This window comes from Nelumbo nucifera, chromosome 3 (genome assembly GCF_055504915.1).
Source record: "Nelumbo nucifera cultivar China Antique chromosome 3, China Antique-T2T, whole genome shotgun sequence".
NCBI classification, from domain to species: domain Eukaryota; kingdom Viridiplantae; phylum Streptophyta; class Magnoliopsida; order Proteales; family Nelumbonaceae; genus Nelumbo; species Nelumbo nucifera.
Window position 1 is genome coordinate 12,379,350 of NC_142651.1, and position 23,976 is coordinate 12,403,325.

General features: G+C 38.3%; 2 protein-coding genes across 5 annotated transcripts; both read right to left on the minus strand.

Moving 5' to 3' along the window:
* Positions 1–537: 537 nt before the first annotated feature.
* Positions 538–7,146, minus strand: LOC104596376 (Protein kinase superfamily protein). Of its 2 annotated transcripts, XM_088901524.1 has the most exons (4): positions 7,063–7,146; positions 6,890–6,946; positions 2,079–2,989; positions 538–1,550 (listed from the first exon to the last, which is right to left on the minus strand). In XM_088901524.1, exons 3-4 carry the CDS (start codon positions 2,978–2,980, stop codon positions 665–667), a joined length of 1,788 nt encoding a protein of 595 aa, XP_088757650.1. In that variant the 5' UTR covers positions 2,981–2,989; positions 6,890–6,946; positions 7,063–7,146; the 3' UTR covers positions 538–664. The 2 variants fall into 2 exon arrangements, with proteins under 2 accessions (XP_088757650.1, XP_010255799.1); XM_010257497.3 differs by lacking the exons at positions 6,890–6,946; positions 7,063–7,146 and having other exon boundaries at positions 2,079–4,316.
* EMB3131 (Pentatricopeptide repeat (PPR-like) superfamily protein) lies at positions 5,795–15,742 on the minus strand. 3 transcript variants are annotated; one of them, XM_010257519.3, is made up of 7 exons: positions 13,403–15,742; positions 11,738–11,987; positions 7,602–7,846; positions 7,384–7,509; positions 7,063–7,116; positions 6,890–6,946; positions 5,795–6,260 (listed from the first exon to the last, which is right to left on the minus strand). In XM_010257519.3, the coding sequence occupies exon 1, from the start codon at positions 15,604–15,606 to the stop codon at positions 13,405–13,407; it is 2,202 nt and encodes a 733-aa protein (XP_010255821.1). In that variant the 5' UTR covers positions 15,607–15,742; the 3' UTR covers positions 5,795–6,260; positions 6,890–6,946; positions 7,063–7,116; positions 7,384–7,509; positions 7,602–7,846; positions 11,738–11,987; positions 13,403–13,404. The 3 variants fall into 3 exon arrangements, with proteins under 3 accessions (XP_010255821.1, XP_088757649.1, XP_010255813.1); XM_088901523.1 differs by having other exon boundaries at positions 5,795–5,999; positions 6,043–6,260; positions 7,063–7,509; XM_010257511.3 differs by having other exon boundaries at positions 7,063–7,509.
* Between the last annotated feature and the right edge of the window lie 8,234 nt (positions 15,743–23,976).

The following is a 23,976-nucleotide window of genomic DNA, read 5'->3' on the forward strand; positions in this document are numbered from 1 at the left end:
TTTCTAGTAGGCCATCAAATCTGAAACCGCTAATTTACATTAGTAGAAAGATCATATAGTTTACCTTTGACAAACAAACCTATATCCGAACAAAGTAAAACCACATCATAAAGGGAATCAGATGTGACCACTGACCATTAAAAAAAAGATAAGATCTCACTAAACCTCCCATCAATGGAAGAATACATGAATGTGTCAATAGACTCAGAACAACAACAATGATTGGACAACCCAAGAGATGTTCAGAACTGGTTACAAAAATAGATGGTGAATGGTGATGTACATGAACCAACTGTACTTCCAAAGAATACTAGTTTCTTTTTTCAAGTATTCACTACTAAAAGTGGATTTTACCTAAAAATTTACTAAAATGGAAAGTCTTAGATTGAAGCAATATGGTCCTCTGTATATTCAAATGACCTTAAAAGGATGAGTGAATCATGAGAATTAAGTTAGCTAAGATGAGAAAAGAAAGGCAAAACTCGGAAGACAATTGAAAGTTGAAAGTTGAAACCAATCTGTAATTTAGTATCCGTGGAAGAAAGGGAAAAAAGAATGACATAAATGCATGTAGATTTTGTTGACTTAACAGTAAACAATCAGCAGGTATAATTATATCTAATCAACTCAAAGGGAAATTACAACATCTTTCCCGCCTAAGTTCCTAGAAAAATTCAAAATCAAGGTATGGACCTGATGAGCTATCTGAATCAGTAGCTCTAGCCCCCCTCTCATTTGGAGGCAGTGACGATCTGATTGTGTGATTAACAAAAGTCAAATCAACAGGTTTAGGAATATCTGGAGGGTGAGTACTACGAATTAGAGCCCAATTAACATTCTCAAAGAAAGGGTGCTGTTTGATCTCTGTGGCACCCCTTTTGTATCCTAATCTTTGTTGTGGATCCTTTACAAGCAAATCCTTGATCAAATCCTTAGCAGCAGAACTGATATTAGAACCATCTGGGAACTTCAGTTGCTGTCCAACAACATTGAACAATGTCTCACGGTTACCATTCCCCCTGAATGGTGTCTTCCCATGAAGCAACTCGTACAGGAAAATACCAAATGTCCACCAGTCCACAGCACTCCCATGACCATCCCCTTTAATGATTTCAGGAGCTAAATATTCATGGGTCCCCACAAAAGACATTGATCGGGCAGTGGTTGGCTCTGCGATGAGTACAGGAAGTGAATCCATACGGGTCAAGCTTATACACTCATTCCTCCATTTCCTTGCCTTTGTTGCCTTCGGATTGAAAATTCGAGGTCTGAAGCACGATGGTTGTAGACAAGAAGGCTGCACACAAACTGATAATTTGCATGTTGGATCAGTGCATGGTGGTTGGATACAGGAAGAGACCCTACGAGATGATTCCATACTGGACTTTATCAGGGTAGGGCTCACATAACACTTGAGAGATAAATCAAAATCAGAAAGCATGATATGGCCATCCTCCCTCACCAAAACATTTTCAGGCTTCAAGTCCCTATAAACCACTCCCATCATGTGTAGATATTCAAGGGCAAGAAGCAATTCTGAAGCATAAAACCTGCAAACAATAGAAAATAATCATAAAACTAATAATAACTTCAACCATCAAGAAGGTTGCAAAAGTGAGTCCACAATTCGGAAGATATCTCTCCATCTCAATGTTTTATAGACCAGATTGGCATTAACCAGTCAATTTGACCCAAATAAGGCTCAAGGTTGAAGAATTGTTTTAGCCATAGATTGCAAAATATCCATTCTGAATCAAATTAATATTGTCATACAAACATCTTATGACTATGTAATTCTCACAAAGAGAAACATGACAAATAGAAGGGGGGAGATGACTTAGTTTCAACCATTTCACTAAGATTTTGAGATAACATCACTTGTTTACTATTCATGCTAGCTTGATCAATAGACAACCATAGATCCTTGCAGGTTGTGTCCCCCCTGATAACCCATATTGTATTATCATTTCTAGTTCAATGGCCTGTCGTCTTACTAATAAACGCAGGAAATTAATTTGATTGCACATGAATAAAAAAACATAACATAGAAGATGAAGATCTGAAGATGCAGGACTAACCGTGCTGCTTGCTCAGAGAAATGTTTGCCCGGCTGCCGCTGCCGGAGCGTGTGAAGATCCCCTCCACTGCAAAACTCCATTAACAAGCAAGAAAACTTCTCCGTCTCAAAGTGCGAATACAGAGTAGGAAGAAACGGGTGATCTAACGAACCTAAAATCTCCCTCTCAGTCTGAGCCCTTGCTAACTTCTTCCTTCCCGCCAACATCGCTTTATCCATCACCTTCATAGCGAACAAACAACCCATCCCTCTAAGTTCCGCCAAATATACACTACCAATATCCCCACACCCAAGCTTCTTCAAAAGCCTGAAATGACCCAATCCCAAAACCCCATCCTTACCCTTTACACACTGAATGGCGTCCCATCGAAGATCGTTTCCCTTATGAGGCTTGTTCGGACAAAAGCTTCTACAACTGTTCTCATTGCCGTCGATGCTGCTGCAGTAGCTCGCTGAGCTCAAGCTGCTCGTCTCACTTTCTGGGCATTCTACAGATTCCCCACTTTTGGTAGTCTCTGCTGCGCTGCACTCGATCTGCTTTCCATCAAGACAACCATTTAAGATCTCACTATTTGTACAGCTAGTCGACCCACCAGTAGTTGTACTACTGTTTATACTATTACTGTTCTCTAAGCTCAAGCTGCTCGTCTCACTTTCTGGGCATTCTAAAAACTCCCCATTTTTGGTAGTCTCTGCTGCGCTGCACTCGATTTGCTTTCCGTCAAAACAACCATTTACGATCTCGCTATTTGTACAGCTAGTCGACCCGCCAGTAGTGGTGCTACTGTTTATACTATTACTACTCTCTAAGCTAAGATCATCTGAACTTCCGCTGAGTGTTGTCGGAAGGCAACTAGATTCTCCATCGCCAGCCTCACCACCACCACCTCCATTATCGACCATGTCTCCTTTCTGAAAGAAAATATTAGCCACTCAAATGTTCGACAAAAGTTCAGAACGAAAAGCTTAAGCTTTGTTAAAAAGGAGTTAAAGAAGAAGAAGAAGGGGGGTTGGGGCGAGAGAGCGGTCAAAGGGGCGTCGCCGAGGCGGTCAAAGAGAACGAGAGAGGCGCGGGCGCACACTCGACTGAGCATGGGGAACTCAAAAAAGGCCAAAAAACGGTGTTCAAATTTCAAAATGAGAGGGAGAGGTGAGAGACCCAAGGCCTGAGTCGGGGTTCCGGTCATCTCTTACGCTATCCCAGAAATATGGCAGCCTAGAGACAAACGCAGAGCCACAGAGTCTCGGGAGTTACGAGCACGACTCAGGGACTCTCTCTCTCTCTCTCTCTCTCTCTCTCTCTCTCTCTCTATGAGGTTCTAAAACAATAGGGGTGATGATTCGGAGAATGTATTTACGCTGATTAAACGGTGTGAACTCTACCGTGTCAATTCATCATTCGTCCAGAATTTAAAAAGCAAATGGCTTTTTAAAGGCGCCTAATTTTTTTTCAACATGTGATGGCACGTTAGGACCACACGGTGTACAGGGTCACACACGATCATTTCCCATAAAACAAATCAACTAACAGACAAAGATTAGCGACTAGCGAGTGCCCCCACCCATCGATATTCGATACCGTTAATTTGGTTAATAACTAGAAAAACCTAAAACCTATATAGATAATGCACCTCATAGTTATAGTACTGCAAACGGATCGGGTCGGATCGAATCGGATATAAAGCGAATCCGAATTTGATAATTCGTATTCTAAGTCGGATATCGAATGGCATTAATAACTTAAACTAAAAATAATCAAAATATATTTGAATATATATATATATATATACACACGCAGGTTTGAACTTTCAAATCATCTCCTGTCAACCCATGCTTGGAATACCAAACGTTTTGGCCTTCCACCCCAAAAAACCTTTCTCAAAAGTTTTGGCCTTTCTCTCACCCAAAAAACCTTACTCATGACAGCAACTTTTTTACTCTAGACACCTCTCCCCCAGCTATTGAAACTTCCAAAACATCTCACATTTCTTAGTACTGTGGAATATAATAGCAATTTTCAGGAAATTATTCGTATTCAATCCAGCTATCGAATCAGATATCATTGATCGGATAGAGATGAATTCATATTCAATCCAATTATAAATTGATTAAATCCGGATCACTTTGGACATGATTAAATTTGAATTTAAATCAATTATAACAAAAATTTTGAATTTAAATTTGGATAAATGATACCATTTGCAGCTCTAGAACCTCACCGGTCTATCACAATGTTTTAAAAACCAACCTGGAACTAGAACTGTTCTGGCCACTGGTTTCCGAGTCGACGGTTCAATCATCCGGTTTGAATGGAAGGCTTGTTCTGACAAATCAAAAATTAAAAAATAATTAAAATAAAAAAGACTAAAATCGTTAAACAGATCGACAACCCAGGTCAATAAGTCATTGACCAATGCAACGGTTTTTTGCCAAAGATCAAGTTTGGAGTAAAACAAAACCAGCCTAAACGATTCCAAGGCTGAATGGTCCAACCATCCAGGTTAAGGACAGTTTGAAAACATTGGTATATTATACATAAACAACCCGATGCGAATCACAATTTCAAGGAAATACTGTTGGCGGCCTGAGAGAGAGAGAGAGAGAGTTATTAGACCAGTAAGGGATACATTTATATGTTTGTTGTTTGTTTGGGCAAAAGCCAAAAAAGAGAGTAATCAGATATTATATTCTCTATTTGTTTGAAAGATAAAGATAGCGGGTAGGAGGATTGAAGAACATGCTCATCCTCCACATGATACCGTGGGCTTATGGATGACTCAACAGAGACCGGACGTGAGGCGTTCTCCTTGAGGGGGGACAATGGACAAGCCAGACCAGACTGATGATTAGAAAGGTTGGACAGCCCAACCACAGACCACAGACCACAGAACAGTCTCCCCTGCACGAGACAAAGAAAAAGTGGATCCACAAAGATTTGGATCTGAAACGGACCTCCTCAATTCAAAATCAAATGGTTTCGTTTGCTTCGGGATTGCGTTGCCTCTCTTCTCAGGTGTTTGTTTGAACTTTGAACCAAGAAAAGGCAAATGGTGCTCGGAGTCGGAAACGCGCATGTAACAACTTCGACTCCTCGTGCCCGACCCTGTCCCTGGTCCCTTTTTTTCTATATTTCCTTTGACTCCTCAACTTCGACTGTTTATTTGGATTCCATTTGGTGTCTTTCCATTCTATTCTTTTTGCCATCCAATTGTCGACATTGAGTTTTTTTTTGTTAGCCTTTGAGCCTCCAAGAATGAAGAATCTGACCAAGCCATCCACACTGAAGTGACAACTCCATGCTAAGGCTAAGCAAGGGAGTGGTGTTGAGGAAGAAACTTGAGGTAAAGGTAAAATGACTACTAAAAGGAATCAAGTTGGATTGAATACTCACGCTGATCTTTTAATGCCAATTGGTCTCTTGGACAAGAAAGAAGACATGACTTTGAATTGGAGCAGAGACATGCGAGAATAGATGACCATGTTATGTACGCAAGTATTCGCCTGCAAATCGACTTTTTATTAGATTCCTGTTGGCAATAGACTCCAAAAGGGACAAGCAAGCTTCTTTCGTTCATTCTCTTTTCGTTTTTTGCTCTGGAGGGTAGTGGAGGAAAGAGAAAAGGGCGCCCCATGGGGGAGACATCGTCACAAAGCAAAAAAAGGGAGGGTGAGTTTGAAAAGAAAAAAAAAAAAAGCAAAAGATGAGAGTGAGAGAGAGAGAACAGAGATTCCAAGAACAAGGTAAGGTAGAAACCAGTACAAAACGTCCTCGTATCAGTTATGGCTGTAAAATTTAGCAACAAAGAACATAACAAAGTAGAAGCGGCCAAAAGGTTAGGTGTACGAAAGCCTACTTTTCCAGCATAGGCTGAGGCTCATATATATGCTTAAATTTACCATTTCATTACCCAGAAAGAGCTGCCTTTGGTACAGTACAGATATGGGAATTAGGGAACAATGCCCGCCTTTAAGCAAGCCAATTAGCCAAATGGATGAAATGACCCACAGAGACTAGCTCAATTACTTGCTGCTGGGAAATGATTCCCAGCCAAAGTGTTGTTTGTCTATTTCCCTTTGTGAGTAATGATTCCCGCGACGTGGAATCACCCTTCGTCTACAACTTCATTGGATCGTCGCGCTCAATCCTCAGAAACAGCTAGTTTGTCCCTTAGATCTTCGGCTCCTGAATCAATGATAATGAAGAGAGTCAGCTCGTTTAGTGAGCTTCCTTCAGGCTTCAAACAACAAAGGAATCTTGCACTGAGCTCTTTGTCATTCATGGAAAAAATTTCGGTCCAAAACACATTACCATATGCGCCAAAATAAGCCCACTTTTAGAATAAAGGTTAAAAATTTGAATGGCTAATGGCTAATATTAGTTGTCAAAGGCACCAGAACAAGGTAGGCATATGGCAGATATTTTACTGTGGGATTGAACATCTGGCCAACCCAATGGGTCCCCAACCTGATGGAACGTCTGTATTGGTGGCCACTAGGGGTTTGGCATCATTCCTACCTATTTCTGTTTTTTGAGGAAATTCCTGTTCCGGAACAGGTATTCTATTTCTTGTTCTTGAGGAATAATTGACTTGTTTGGCAAATTCTTCCTGAGGAACGTATTTCTGTTCTATAAAAACATTGTTTGAATAGCCCTATTAATTCTTAAGATTAATTATAACGCCTAGAATGAAAATGATAGAAGGAAAAAATAGTGCAATACACAGAAGAACAAAAAAAAAATCTAATGTCTAGCATAAACACATCATTAAAAAAACCAGGCAATAGAAGAAAAATCAAGGTAACAGCACTTACCTGGATGGTTCTTGTTGCCAGATATACAAGTAGATCGCTTTACTAGGTTTCTGATGCCTTCTCCATGCGTCAGTAGAAGAACCAGTGAAAAAAAAAATTGAGATTGGATACGATAAAGTACAACATAGAAAAAAAAAAAAATCAAACATTTTTGGGAGGAAGATGGGTGTTACCTGGGAATCTCGTCGCAGGAGAAGAAAGAGCTGAGAGGGTGTTGTGGTGAGACACTGAGACGTTTGCCAATGGATCAAGAAGGCAGAAGAGGAATTAGGGCTTTAGAAGGCCAAATGTCTATTTTATGGAAAAATCACCATAATATCCCTGTTAACACTTGAGCAAGTAGCCACACGTGTTCATTCAGGGAAATTCCCTACTTGACCCGTCTGGTGAACCATGTTCAAAATGGCATAGTAATTTTTACTAGAAAACACTGATAAAACCTTTGTTGCTAATGGAAAGTATTCTGTAGGGTCATTGATGGAAGTGATCATTACCATCACCAGAGTTACGCTTCATCCCACTGTGGTGCATCAACCAATTATCAGGTGTTCCTTGTGTCTGAAAGAGAGAGATTAGGCTGCAGGAATCAAAGCATAGACCATGCTGGTAATGAACCGTCACTGCCACAGGAATAGAAAATCAGACCTCAAATTTTACTGGAGCAGAGCCACAAATGATGTTGCCTTCTATTTATCCAAGGCATAGACATTACCATCTGAATTAAGCTTTTATCCCACTGTAGAACCAATTATCAGGTGTTCCTTATGTCAGGAAGGGAAAGATAGGGCTGCAGGAATCCAAGCATAGACCACTAAGCCAGTAATGAGCCAGCACTGCCACAAACATACAGAATCACACTTTAAATTTGACTGGAACAGAGCCTGTAGTGATGCTACCTTCCATTTACCCAAGGCATACAGAATCACACTTTAAATTGCCATCTGAAGGAGCACCATCCTGCATAAGCAACACACAGATGAGTAAATAGAAGAGTTCAAATTCATGAAACTTGACTTTTTATGAAGTTATGAACCAAGTAGTTTATGGAATTCTGAATTAAAGATTTACATGGTTAAGGCAGTAGACCAACAGCAGCACAAATTTTAGAAAATTTCCTACCAGAGTATAAGGAGATAAAAGGAGTAGAAGAATCTGATCGGATCTATCTTGATATAATTGATCAGTGACATGCCCTTCAAGTTACCCAACACTTGTGGAGAAGTTTTTGGTCAATTTATATTGAATCAATCAGCTGAAAGTAGATATGAATTTGCATTTGCTTGTAGACCATCATAGAATAATTTGTAGGTGGAACATTATTTTTGGTCTCCAAGCTTCCTTTACTCTCAAGTTGACATTGATTAGAAGCCTCCAATTTTGAAACATATGCATTAAACAGGATTTATGATTCATGCTACCTCTCTAGGTCCAAGTTCCAGAACTACAGAAGTAGGGGAGCAAGTCAGGCTGGGTTAAGTCGATTTGAGGTCAACCCTAGCCCAACTCGAAGTTTTGAACCCCAACCCAACTTTAAACCCAACCTAGTCAACCAGAACCCTAAGTCCTAACCCAGCCTACTCAACCCTAACCCTTAAACTATTATGATCATAGACTGACCATATTTTTTTATTGGTATTTGTTTGTCTGATGTTGTAATTGGTTTTGTAGTATAAAAGTGAAAAAATGAATGTTTCAAATAATTAGGGTCTATTATGAATTATAATAGATATTCCATTGAAAATCTAAAACAATGAAATTAGTAATAATAAAACATACACTTATTGAATGAAAATCACTAATGACAACTTGTCATTAGAGTTAAGGGCATAAGAATTAAGATAATTTCATAAATTGTATGCAACGGAACTATAATACATATGTACAATAACAATAATAGAGCTCGGTCCAGGTTGGTTTAGGGTTGACCCCTTGGGCGACAAGACCCAACCTGAAATGAAGTTGGGTCGGCAAATTTCAATCCTAACCCCAACCCAATCCAACCTTCTCGGGTTGGTTCAATGTTTTAAGAGCACAAGGCACAAAAAAAATGCAAAGGGCATTTTGTGCCCGAGGTGCAAGACAAAGCATGTGCCTTTTTTAAGCAAGGTGCAAAATTAAAAAAAAGAAGAAGAAAAAAATGCAAAAAAAGAAAATAAATCAAAATAAATTAGGAAAATATTAAAAATGGTATTAATCAAAAAATTCAAGGATTAATTTTAAACTAAATGTTTTAAAAAGCCTATTAGCTCAAATTCAAATACATAAACATAAAATATAAAACATATCCAATGTGAAAATTGCAAAAATAAAATAAAAACTAGCATACAAAACATATTCAAGCATGTCAAACCTTTAATTTCTTCATTTATTTCTCAACTGCATTATTTCATATAGTTAATGTGATGTTACACTTTTCATTCCCAATTCTACAAGTCGCCTTTGCACCATACCCCTTGAGGCAAGCCCAAACAAGTCCGTGTTAGGGCCTTAAAATTCTTAATCCCTAAAAAATAATTTTATAATTTTAATTATCTTTTAAAAATATCTTATATTAGATGAATGAATGAACAACATTGGAAAATAGGGAGTTCTTGGAGCTTAAAAACCACCAAAAAGTGTAAAAAGTAAAATAGGTGCACACCTGGGTTGAGGCGGGCGCAAGGTGCACAAAGTGCGCTCCTTTTGAAAGTGGTGCACTTGGGACCTAGGCGCGGCCTGTGTGCCTAGGTACACCTTTTAAATCACTAGTTGGGTTAGTTGCAGCCCTATACGGAAGTTCTTTGCAAGTGAAATATAAGCCAAAAAAAAAACTCTACATAATTTTAGTGTCTCGAGGAAGTAGGGGGAAAAAAGGAAGCAAGACATTTCTGACACACATTACACTCATCTTCATTTGTCTTTTAATTCTACCCCAATCATTGGCTGGGTGGACTAAGGGACTAAACTTCATGAGCAGGCAGAGGTGTAAATCGGGCCATGCTGGGCCGGCACGGCACGTCATGGCCCGCCGTCAAGTCAGGTTGTGCTTCCCTCCCCCGGGATAAGTCGGGGGTCGGCCCAACACAACCCAGGGCCCAAGCCCATGTGGACCCATGTCGTGTCAAGCCGTAGGCCTGGGCCAAGTGGGCTACAAGCCATGCTGTGGACCTAAGTCGTGTCGGACTAGGCTACGAGCCAGGCTGGGTCTAGGTTGAACTGGGCTAGAAAGGCCTAGATTTTTTTTTTTTTTGCCAACTTTCCTTTGGGCTTTGCCCGCTTTGGGAACAAATTGAAAAAATAAAAAATCTAACAAAGAAATGAAAAAAAAGTATTAACCAAAATACAAAATGGACAACAAATTGAAAAAAATAGGAATTTTATTTCATTTGAAATATAAAAAAATTACAAATTGAAAATAAAAAGTTACATTGTTGAAAAGATAACAAATAATTTAAATAAAATTGAAAAAAATAACTCCATATCCTTGATGTTAATCATCTGCTTCATCAAGTGTAGTAGTGTCATGCCCTTCTTTGTCTTGCAATTTATCCTCAGCATCCAACAAATCTTTAAAGTAGATGTCTTTTTCTTGTTTCTCATGGAAGAGCAAATGTTTGGCCAAGTAGCCAGTACCACCCTTGATACTGAAGCTAAAGTCAATCTTACATTTTTGGCAAACGACTATTTTCCCCTTCCCCTCAACCTCCTCTATTTTAAATATTTTCCAAATCAGGCTAGTGAACTTACCATTGGGGAATTGGTTTCGGGAGGAGGAGCCGACCATTATTTTTAATTCTAAAAAAATAAAAATCAATTTAATTGCACTTACCAGGATGGTCAAATTACCAATTCAGAATCTCAACTTGATTTCAACAGTTGAAGCCTCTCAAAGCCTCCTAAATGGCTAAATTGCGAAGTGCCTAACTACCTAAGTGTATGACAGCATGAAATTGTATGAGAATTGAGATGAGAGACTAAGAGAGTACAAGAATTGAGAAGAGAATTGCTGAATTGGTATGATGAGAATGGTGGACTGGTGTGGAGGATAGGGTTATTTATAGGAATTGAAAATAATTCAATTGCCCAAAATACCCTAAAAACTAGTCGTTTTTTAGTTGTTGGGAGGGGTATTTGATCATTATAAAGTCATTTATCACTACCTAGATACCCCCCCTAAACTAGTTGTTATATAGTTGTTAGGGGGCATTATTGTCATTTTATCTCCCCAGGCCCCCAAAGCCAAAATATATAAATACCCCCCTATAAAGTTGTTTATAGTTGTTGGGGCTATTTCTGTAAAAACACCCCCCAAAAAAAGTTGAAACTAGTCATTGGGGGTCTCTCCAAGACTCCAACCGTCCAATAGCTAGTTCCTCGGGCAGACCACGCTCAGCCCACTACAGGTCGGGCCAGGCCAGGCCATGCTAGCTCGTGTGCATGGCCAGGCCACGAGCGGCACAACCCACATTGTCATGTCGTGCTGACCCGGCCCGTGGGCCTGAAACCCCAAGCCCAACACAGCCCATACAATTGTGTTGTGCCCCAACACAGCCCGTGAACCATCATGCTGAGCCGGGCCGGGCCGACTCAGAATCATGTCGGGCCACGGGCAGCACGACCCGATTTACACCTCTAAGCAGGCAGACCATAACATGCCATTCTATTCCATCAAAAGTCCATTCTTTGGCAAGGCATCTTCCCCTGGGATGACTCTCTTAATACATGGTACACCTAACCACTTCAAAGTTGATTCATCTCATGTACCATTGCTTTCTTTTTCAATTTAATATAATCATAATTACATTCAAAAGAAAACAATTTGCTAAAAAGAAGTTACAGGAAACTAAATTTGACAAAGAGAAGAGATACCTGGCCTTTATCTTCAACTTCACAAGATTGTACTACCCCTTGGATTCAGCTTGGGAGTTAAAACAAAGAACTTCAATCTTGGTAACTTCTTGTCATTGATAAGCAACTCATCATGCACTATAAATTTGTGTTTCAGTTAGAAGGCTGCATTTTCTTATACATGCAAATACCATCCCCGCTTCCTCCATAATACCATGCTTGCACATGGCGGAGATGATTGCATAATGCATAGCATCATTCTGTACATAACCTGTTTCATCAGTAATGTTGTTCAGCCTTCTAAAACAATAGAGGATACAGCAAATCAATTTCAGGAGAGATTTGAACATCCTGAAGCAAGTAGAACATATGAAAGAGGAAGTAAAATTTGCTGCACCCAGATTTGGACATTTACATTTTTTATTTTGATAAATGAGTAAGATTTTATTAATCCAGCAAATAAGAGTTACAGGCAGCCCAGGGAAAGGCACGAGATGCGACCTTTCCTTTAAAATCGGTTACAAAATTATAAGTTCAAATGAAATTACAAAGAAGCCCAAAATAAAGTAGCCCGATAAACCTGCCGTTTTGCAAGCGAGTCAGCCATTGAGTTTGCTGATCTGCCTACCCACTGAACTCTAATTGTCATATTCCTTGTTAGCTATTTAACCTTTCTGAGGAGATCTCTATAGCCCCAGATCAAAGAATCTGGTTCCTGCAACCAACCCACTATCACTTGGCAGTCTCCTTCAATAAGCAGATGCTCTATTCCTAGCTGGTTTGCAAGCTGGATTCCTTGTACAGCAGCAAGTAATTCAGCCCTTAAAGAATCTCCCACACCTGCAGGACCTAAATGCAAAGATATAATACTACTATCTTTATTTCTCAGTACTCCTATACCCGAAGTTCCAGGGTTACCTCAGCTACTCCCATCAAAGTTCAGCTTAATAAACTCCTCCCCAAGTGGCATCCATTCTACAATTTTTAAATTCATGATTACTATTTTTGTGTGTGTTTTAAAATGAGATGTCATTTTTCTTTAGTGAGTTTCCTATTTTTTAGACAACCTGTAATTAGTTGTTTCCTATTTTGTTTAATAAACTATTAGTTCGAGTCAAGTATTATTTTGTTGAGTTTTATGTTCTCAATTTCTGATTTTTGGGTTTCTATTTTCTAGTTTCTTTTCATCTGGGTTTCTAACTTTTTTTAGTTTCTATTTTCTGAGTTTCTTCTGGGTTTTTAACTTTTGATGAGAAATAAAAGTATTTCATTATTCTTCTCTCTAGCTTTGATCTTTAAAAGGTAACCCAAGACTGAACAGTGTTTGGAGACTAAACAAAATACAAGGGCAGCCCAGCGCACAAGGATCCTACCAATGCAGGGCTGGGGAGGGATAGATGTACGCAGCATTACTCCTGCACATACAGAGAGGCTGTTTCCAAGGTTTGGAGACTAAACAAAATGATGATTTAAAGAAAAAAAAAGTGAAGTAGCATCACCTTAATTACAGGCATGTGATCTTCCATTCCAACATCTTAAAGAAGGTTGATTATTGATGTTATGAAGTTCGAAATTTGATTTGCATTTACCTTCAACTAAGAAAGATTCTATAACCCTTTTGATTTCAACTTTTACTCCAAATAACAGATTTCAGCATAAAAAAGGTTGATGCTATGAAGTATTTACCTTCAACTCAGCAAGATTCTACAACCTTTTGATTTCAACTTTGACTCCAAACCGAAAAACTTCAATCCTGACAGCACCAACCCTGCTGTCTTCTTTTTCATGTGATCAATAAGGAACTCATCATAAACTATCATATTTGCTTCTGTTAGAAGGCTGCGATCCTTCATACTTGAAAACACCTTCCTTGCTTCCTCCAATGTCCCATGTTTGCACATGCCAGAAATAATAGCAGAATATATGACATCATCCAGTGGACATGCCTCTTGTATCATCTCATCTATTACTTCAATCACCTTCTGAGCATCACCTGACTTGCAAGCATGAAGAATGGTAAGAGAGTACTTAAATTCCATTGGCCCACTGACCACATTGCCTAAGCAGTCACGAACTAACATAAGAGCTGCATCAATCTCTCCAATCCTGCTGAGCCCTTTGACAAGAGAACGATAGGCAGAAATAGTGGGAACCCAAGACATCTCTTTTATCCCATTATAACACAGACACGCTTCTTTGATATTCCCAATATCCACAAAACATGGAATTGCATTACTGTATGTAAATAAATCAGGTTTAAAATCTGAATCATTCATCTCATTAAAGAGGGACAATGCTCCTTTTACCTCACCAATTTTGTAGAGGGATCCTATGAGGATATTGTAAATTGAAACACTACAATATCCATTTGCTTTCAAGTGCTCAAACACTTCCAAAGCTTTCATTTCCCTATCCCCCTTTGCAATCATGAATGAGAAAAACTTGGAGAGATCATCACTGACAGGAACTCCCAACATTTGCATCTGTTCAAGTAATCTGTAGAAATCATCCATTCTGCTCTGCTCCGCATATGATGCCAAAATGGGATTTATGGTGGTAAAGTCAGGACCAAGACCCTCCTGAACTGTGATTTGGAAAAGTTTAAAAGCCTTATTGACTTGGTTTGCATTACAAAGACCTTCAATCAGAGAATTGTATATTGACAGATCAGCCCTGTACCCAGACTGAATTAGATCCTTGAGCAGATCACAAGCTGATCCAACCTTACCATCCACAACAAATGCTTCAATTAAGGCACCATAAACAGCTCTGTCTATCAAATACCCCTTCCCTCTCATCTCCTTAAAGAGATCATAGCCTTTATCAACAGCATTTCCCTTGCACAAAGCCACAACCAAAGTAGTATAAGCCATAGCATCGGGCTCAACACCATCCTTTTGCATTTCCTCCCAAATCCTCAAACATGCATCCAAATTTTTCTCCGAAACCAACACCCTAATCATCGCTGTGTATGCAAAAACGTCCGGCTTGCACAAATTCGCCTTCATTCGATTCAAAAGCTCCAAAGCTTCATTGATCCTTCCAGATTTACACAAGCCTTTGATGATAACCATGAATGTAACACTATCTTCCACTAACCCATCCTCTTTAAAGTCCTCGTAGACAGACAGTGCCAAATCCAAGTGGTTCGTTTTGACAAGGGCATCCATGATCCTATTGTAAAGGAAAACTCTAGGTTTCACCCCAAATTTCTTCATCTTTTCATAGACAAAGTAAACCCGAAGGCCTCGACCAGCATCAGAATGCATTCTAATTAAAATTTCAAATTGCTTCTCAGTGGGTTGCTTCCCTTGCATGTTCATGAGCTCGGGAACCTGATCGGCTGCTCGAAATTGGTTCGTGCGATTCAAGCAATAAGCAAATGCATTATAAGAAGAGAAATTGTGTCGATAACCCTTCTGCTTACCTGCCCAATGGAAGAACTTGGACGAGATCTTTGGATCAGTCTGGACCTTGAGAACTTCGGCAACGAGATTCGGTGTGACTCGGCGGAGCTTATTGAGGTCGGCAATGACCGCAGGGCCCCAGTTTTTGTACTTGCGGAAGGAATCACATATGTATCGAGCAATCGGAGAGAGGGTTCGAGCGACTGAAAAGAAATTCTCGGGTGAAGGTTTTATTGGTGAAGATGTAAGGGTTTGTGGGGAATTGGGATCCCACTTTTGCAGATCGAAAGTGGTGGAAGAGGTAGAGCTGGGTTGACGTTTAGAGTTTAGGGTTTCGAATTGATTGGGGTTTAGGGTTTTGCGGTTGGAGAAGAGGCCACCACGAACGGTGGGCCGGTTCTGAGAAGGTTTGCGGTAACCATAGAAGAAGTAGAGTTTGTTGGTGTTGGTATTGGGGGTGGGAAGTCGGGACTGAGGAGACATTTTGGGATTTACTTACTGTGACGATTCCTCTTAACTTTCATCACTTGTTTTCACGTCTCAGTTCTTGGTTCCCGCCCTCGCTCTGCAACGAGCTTACGAGAGTCCAGATGACACCGAAAGCGGCATTCTAGCAATTCTAGTAAAAACTAGCTTGCTGCAACTCTTAGATGCTTCGCCCTATAGACATAAGTGGGACCCCCTGAATTTTCAGATTACGTGCCTGCCCGAGTTCACATCTACGCCCTCTCTCCACATGCACATTCCCAATACACGGTTGGAACGTGTAGTAAAGCGTCCGTGGGGGCGCAGATGTGATCTCGCCCTACCCAATGTGTTCAAGTAAATATTTGATATCACATTTGCGTCCTACGCAGCACGCCTCACAGGCGCCCCACAGCCACATGCACATCGCAGCGTGCACAGATGTGCTGTGTGGCGCGCCCCATGTGAACTCTAAATATGTGGATTTGACTTTCCAAAAATAGCATTGACAAGTTTTTTTAATTTTATTTATTTTAAATGATTAAATATGTGCGCAATATATTAAATATATGCATATATGTATATGTCGAATATATATTTAAAATTTTAGAATATGCATAAATAAACTTTTTTCCATATTTTTATCCTTGCTTTTAAAATCTGTTTTGTTCATCAATTTGACACTCAGAAACACCCCTTGCATTTATGTGAGTATGTGTTTACAAAGACAGCCTCTTCTGCATTAATTTGTTTGGTTGCATGTAAAATGCAGGGAAAAATATATTTTTCTCTTTTTTGAAAAGCCCAAAGGCAATTCATCTCACATTTTGTTGAGTGTAAAATAACCGTACATGATGGCATCTCTCCAAAGGGGTTATTTGCCAATGTATATGATTTTAGTTAAAAAAAAAAAAACAACAGTCACATCGGCCAGTTGTTTTTTATTTTTCAAAAGCAAAATCAATCATGTTGCCAAACACCATCTAAAGCTGAATTTGTTTGTGGTGAAATACGGATTGGTGTTATTAATCATTTCAATCCGGTTTTTATCGGCGTTTAGATGGAATGTAATTAAACATCAAAAATCGTTGCAAAACTTCACTCATGTCGAGTTTTACATCGATGTAAATACAACGTTGATAAAAAACGATGTAAATATTTACATTGGTAATCTCCCATTTTCCATTTACAACAGTCCAAAAATTTAAACCGATCGGTGAACATCTCCATTAATGTAATTTTATTTTTACACTCCATTAAAAGCAGCCTAAATAACAATCTAGGAAGTCAGTATTCCTTCCCATTTTTATCTGCTACTTTCCAAACATAGGTTAATTTCATGTATTGCAGTAGACATTGTTTCTCAACCATTCAGGTTTCTTTCTTCAACTTTACCAGAACATTGGGAAAATTAGGAGATATGAAACGTGTTTTTGATTGAAGCTTTGTTTGGTTACTTATAAAATGAAGGGAAATCAGCAATTCCCATGAAAACTGTTATTTATGGTTTTTGATTGCATGTAAAGTAGTGGCTATGAAAATTTAACATTTCCCAAAAAGTAAAGTGTTATTATTTCTGATTATTTGTAAGCCATTTTCTTTTCTGAATAGTGGTTTATTCTCTTGATTCATGTCTTGCAACATGCATACTTTCTCAACCTGTCAAACCATTCGAGTTTATTTTTTCAAGTTAAAGTTAAACAAATTATCTGGAAAAATATGGATTGTAATTATTTTTCCTATTAATTGTTCGATGTAGTCGTTCAATTTTCTTTCATTTTAAATGCAACCAAATGTGGAAGTCATTTTTAGGGAAATCGCTCCAGTTTTCCTTCATTGATGGATCTAAAAAGCCATTATACGCAAACTCAAGCTATGTGCCCATCTATAAGATTAACATTTTAATCCGTTCACTTGTATCTCAAAATTTATCACATTTTTTGTTGAGCATTCATGTCTAAACTGACAGTACTGAATTCGGATTTTCTCCTCATAGAATGCATCCCACACCAACCTCACAATATGCAACATATTGAGAATTATTAAGGTTAGGTACGCTTGAATTTGGTTGGGTTTAGTTTGGACTGATTTGAGTTATTCAAGCCCACAACCACAGCCAATATCACGGAGGTGAAGCCATAATTTCAGGCCGAGCCCACCTTGAAGTCTGAAATTTCAAGTCCAATCAAAATTTCAGGTTGTTCTGGGCCTTCTGGCCAAGTTACGACCTCAAAAAAAAGGCAAAATTTCGTCTGCATGGGCTCGGGTTAGGATTTAGGCCCAGTAAAGATTTTAAAATTTCCAATGCAACTCGGTCCAAGTTGCACCCATGCATGCGAACCCACTATACTGGATTTAGGTCCGTACTAGACCTGGTCGAAGTGGATCCAGAACTGACCCAATTAATCATCATTTGATCGTTTTTTATCAATATATAATCGTCAGATCATTGAAACAGACCCCTAATTGACTTACAAACAGCATGCCGTATTTGTCCTTAGATTATACTTAATAATAGCCCCCGGTTTCTCTATTTTAATCTCAAACGGCTGCAGAAAACCACAGTTAAGTGGACCCATTTTTGGAATCTAAAAAAGTAAAAAGTGCACCGACATGATATTTTTTCGGATAAATTGCTGAAACCTCCCCATAAGTTGGATAATTGCAATCATCTTTTCCGAACTTTCTGATATAATTGCAAATACACTCCCTTTATTACAATCATATAAAATAGAGACATGAAAGTATCTAAAATATTCATGCAATTACTATTTTCTAAATTTTCTTTTTCATATGAATTTTTAGCACAAATCCTTTTAATTTCATTTCTGAAATTGATTTATATTTTTAATTTATCTTTCACGTCAATACGCTTAAAGATAAAAATGCAACTTTAAATTCTCTTTTTTATTATTTATAAAATTCATATTGACTTAATACTTAACAAAAAAATATATTAATTGCATGAATATTTTGGATATTTTCATGCCTATTGTTAATAGATGTATTCATGGGTCGGGTTTGTACTAGTTATTAATGTAATATATTAAGGCCCGAGCCCAAGCCCAGCCTGACCAACGGGCATATATCTTAAACTCGAGCCCAACCCTCGTAAAAGCCCGAGACCCAAGGCCCGACATTATAGTTGCAGATCTGAGTTCACAGTAGGGTTGGCGAATTGGGGAGAGAGAGAGAGTAGATGTCGTCGATCTGAGTTCACCGCAAGGATGACGATTTTCTGAATCGCTAACACTTCAAATCTGAGTTCACCATTGCACTGTAGATGCTATCAACCTGTTGGGACTTGGGAGTGTTTGGAGTAGAGCATAACTCGAAGAAATGGGGACTGGATTCGAGCATAGCTCGAAGAAATGCGGACACTGTCACGCTGCTGAGAGATAGTCAAGGACAGAGCTCAAAGAGATGTCATCACCTCGCCAGTCACCAGATCACTGCTTGAGTGTAGATTGTAGAAGCACTACCGTCGACCGTCGTTGTGAAGGGATTAGGTCTTCAAACTTCAAACAAAACAAGGGTCAGTTTGAATGAACATTTGGGTTAGGGTTAGGGTTAGGGTTAGAAATATTGTATTTTTAATAATATATTATTAATATTTTTATATATTGTTGGGCCGGGCGTTTTTTGTGAAATCCTGAGCCTGATCCGAAATTAGGTTAGGTTTAGATAATAAGGCCCAAGCCCGAGCCTACAGGCATAATAATATGTCCAAGCCCGACCACAGTTAGGCTGGATTATCGGGCTACCCGGCCCATGAATAGGTCTAATTATTAATAAATTCTAACAAAATGAACCAATTTGAAATTATGTCCCAAAGTTCAAAAAAGATGATTGCCATTACCAAATTTCAAGGGAGGTTTTAACAATTTACCTTTTTTTGACGGGGTGGCAGGGCGGGGGGCATTTGTTATACAAACATGAATACTAATATCTCCTTCCCCATTAGCAAACGCAAACCCCTAATTGTAAAGGGAAAAAGGGAATCGAAAAAAAAGCTAATTCATGTACTAGGCCTTAGGATGATGCTTTTCTGATTTGGATTCCAACTAGCAAATATTCGTTGTGCGCATGTTGTTGGTTTATACCCAATTCCAAATCAAAAGGCAGATCATTTCGTTTTTATCTTTTAGTTTTCTTCTGAAAATAAGGCTGAGTTTGAAGGACTATAAATGCAAAACCTTATATTTTATTTTGTATGTATTTACATTTGTACTGCCTCCAAACTGAGCCTGAGGTCCATTTGTGAGTGGAGTAATAGTAAGATAATAGAATATGATTCATTTCTCTATATATGTAATATGTATCACAATCATTTAAATTAATCCCATGGTAATTATTAAAATAGGATTAAGAATTAACTTATAGGATAATATTATTATTCAGGTTGGGTTTTGTTAGAATTGAGTGAGGCTCAATGTTGAACTTATGTAATGCGTATGAGAGCACATTTGTAGTGGGGTGGCATCACAAATTGATCAAGGTGGAAGAAAAGTACAGCAGATCCATTACTACTTGTGGCATTTTTTAATTATTCCGGTGTTTGTCCTTTGTCCTGCCTCCCACTAGCCTATAGGATGTAAGAGTATCAAAAAGTTTTTAGGGAGAATGATTGTTCAGCCCATCTCAGAATTTTTAGTCTCACCTTATAGGTGGGATGAATCCTCACCATAGATTGATGCCAAATTCATGGATTGGATGCGGTTTGTAAGGGGGTTACTGGTAGATTATGGGGAGCTAGAATTTTAGAATTCTACAGTGGGCTGCGTTGTATTTCTCCAAATTTTTTAATATAATTCATTAACTTCTTAAGTTCCATTTGGGAATAAAGCAAATATAGTTATGTCGTTTCAGTGCATATATGTTTTCTAGATCAGTTTTGTTGGTGTTTGATAAGAATGCATGTAGTACACACACCCCCCCCCCCAAAAAAAAAAAGATAAGAATGCATTTATATATTGAAATTGACAGATTTTATAAATTTCAAGCAAATTTTGCATTCAAATTGGTCAATGTAAAAAAAAGGTAAAGTTCAACCTAAAAATTTATGTTTGCAACCATTGCAACTAAAATGGTAGTTTGACAACTTTACCAAAAAAAATAGTTTGAATATAAAATTAAACCAACTTTATATTTGCATGGACCATAATGCAATCTCCACATTTATATTTACACTCTTTCCCAACAGAGCCTTGCCTTGTTTCTTCAACTTTTCCTTTTCCTCTATCTAACAAAGCAAACATAAGCGCAGGGTTATTCTCGAGCTCGAAACTAATCCGATTATTTATTTATTTATTTCATTAAAATAACCTAAAAAAAGTGCAGCTTTCAGTGGTTTAGTGGTGAAAGAGGAGACCACATCTCCGCCCCACAATGTCTCGCCCCACAGCATATTTCCACCGTGTATTTGGAACATCTCCCGATGATGGTATTAGAACCGATGATGTCATCATCGGGAAATGCTCTTAATACACGACGGGGATGTGCTGTGGGGCCAAGATGTAAACTCGTGAAAGAGTTTATCTTGCAGCCGACTCCAAATAGTTGGGACCCACTGTATTCATCACTTATCAATACTCATTGGCTCAAAATTTCAACCAATAAAAAAAAAATTAACGTTTTTAAGACTGAGGTTCGTTCATGATTCATCTTAGGGACAATTTCCGATTAGTACCTTGTACTTTGGGTGTAGTGCTATTTTGGTCATTAAACTTTAAAATGTGACAATTCAATATTCAAACTTTTAAAACATGTCAATTTAATACCTATCGTTAACTGGTCATTAATCAACCGTTAAGTGACATTTGAAAAGACACAAATGCCTTTCGAATGTCATCTAATTTTCTTTATCAACCATCCAAATGTTGATAAAAAATGAATAATCCCAAATCCCTTGCCCCTTATATTCAAGTAAGTTGGGGTCACCAAGATGTCAACTAAGACTTAACCCAACTTTATTAAATAGAAGAGATAAGAATTTGAGACTGTTCATTTTTTATCTGTGTTTAGATAATTGATAAAAATAATTAGATAACACTTAAAGGGCATTTATATATTTTCAAATACCACTTAAGACTGATTAATGGTCAATTAACAATAGATACTAAATTAACGTTTTGACAGTTTGAATACTAAATTATTATATTTTAAAATTGGAGGACCAAAATGTCACTATCCCAGAATACAAGATGCTAATCATAAATTTTTGCTATATTTTACCATCAACTTGGAAAATTCAAAGTTTCTATAAGTCGGAAGAAGAGCATAAAATATAGTGGATGGTAGGTGAAGTCTCTTTCATTTAGTAGTAGTAATGAATCTAATGATGTGGATGGAAGGAAGAAAGAAGCCGTGGTCCCATGTGGGCCCGCGTCACCACTAAGAAATTTTGTCCTACACACAGCTTGTCACCACCAATTCATGGATGACGAGGCGAGGCGAGTCGGTCATCATCGGTGACGCCTTCTGGCTTCTGCTGTCAAATTAAACCATCACTTCTATCCATTTATTAATCAATTAATATTTCTGTAATTTTAACAGATGCAATGCAACAACAATAATCGACTATTTAATTTCTTATGCTTCTGCTTTTGCTGTATTGATAGAGACAAATCAATAATCTCTTTCCCTTGTATGGTTTTAGGCTGATCTGAGACTTTTCCAAATATTCCAGTTCGGTTGGACTGATTTGGTATCGTTGGAAATAATTTTCTATTACATGTTTAAATTAATATTCTTATTTACATGATTTTTATAAACCCTAGAGCCTAGAAACCAGATAAGAATATTGGCCGTCCCCATCATTGAATTAAGTTGTTTTATGGTTGCAGATTTTTTTTTTCTTTTCTTTTCTTTTTTTTGGATTATTTAGAAGGTGCATGGAATATCTTCATTTCTTTATGTCATTGCATTTTTGAAAAAGCACGTTTAACTACCTTGTTTGGGAGTGAAGGCTTAATTTTTAATTTTTATTTTTTGAAAAAGCACTTATTTCATTTTTAGTCCGATTTTGGCCTGTGATGTAATTTTTAAAATAATTAACCATAGTAATCCACTAAGTTAATTGGCATCAAACCAAACACGTAGCCTAAATGTGTCATTAATCACGTACCTATTAGTGTATTATTAATTAATAATTGACAGCGATTATTATTTTTGAACAATTAATAATGACTTCACTATTATCATTGTGTCATTTCAGTGGATCCCACTGGTCGGATATCAACGGGTTGGGTTTGGCACACCTGGCACAACCTGATTAAATAAAGAAGGAATAACAAATCAAAGTCACCCCATCCTTTATTTTTTATACTATGTGAAGTCAAGCTATACTCACTCTAAACTAAACTGTCTAAGAAAAAAGAAAAACAAGCCTTTCATTGCAAAGTTCCTTATACTATTTAGACTGATATGGGATATGAGGAATGCAGCGGAGCATAAAAATAAGGTCATCAATCCAGCAAATCTGTTACATCATATGTGCTGGTTTCTGGTACCAAGCCCGGTCATACAACCTTTCCATCCATCATTTCTGCACTCCCATATAATATTAGCCGCAAAATACAAAATGTTCATCGATGGTTCCTTTAATCCATCATCTAGTATGGCAGGAACAGGAGCTTGGATTCTCTCAACAGATGATAATGAAATCTTCTCAGATAGCAGAAGAATTGCATCTTTTCTGACTCAAAAAGCTTGGTAAACAACATCTATATGGATAGTGAAATGGACTGGCAAGTTCAACCCATCAAACAGAAAGTTCTAGATTTACTGTCCTTTTTTGATATAACAGTCATAGCCCATGTAAATAGAAGTATGAATATGATTGCTCATGAACTTGTTTATAATGCATGTAAATATAAGTAGAAACTGTGAATAGCCACAGTATCCCGTGTAATATGCTACTATAAGTAATGAAAGCTTTCTAAGGTTTACAAAAGAAAAAAAAAGCTTATCTTCAAAAATAATGCATGAGTTTTAATTAATCACATTAAAAATGTTATGATGAAGGGAAATTTGGCCCGACATCGCAATTACTCAACACGTGGCAAAAGCAAACAGCTCGGAACAACAGCGCGCCCAAGACACAAGCACCAAAAGGAGGAATCAGCAGTCCGAGCTCAGGACCTGAACTCCCTACTAGGAGCCCAAGCTCCCTACTAAGAACCTGAACTCCCTGCAAGGAGCTCGAACTCTCGCTTGGGCCCCGAGCCTCACAAAGCAGTGACCCGAACTGGCCCGCCTCATAGCAGTTCAGGAAACTCCCCAATCCGAACTCAAGACTTCACCTCGCCTCGCCACTCCTGCACCTCACCTCCCAGATACCAGGCTGACCGAACGTACCGCCCCTGCGTATCCCAAGGCGGCGCACCT

Excerpts from the sequence above, each read along its gene's own strand:
- EMB3131 (XM_010257519.3), bottom strand. The coding sequence starts at position 15,606 with ATGTCTCCTCAGTCCCGACTTCCCACCCCCAATACCAACACCAACAAA.
- LOC104596376 (XM_088901524.1), bottom strand. The coding sequence starts at position 2,980 with ATGGTCGATAATGGAGGTGGTGGTGGTGAGGCTGGCGATGGAGAATCT. Across the intron at positions 1,551-2,078 it reads TTCTCTGAGCAAGCAGCACG|GTTTTATGCTTCAGAATTGC; the intron begins GTTAGTCCTGCA and ends TATTGTTTGCAG.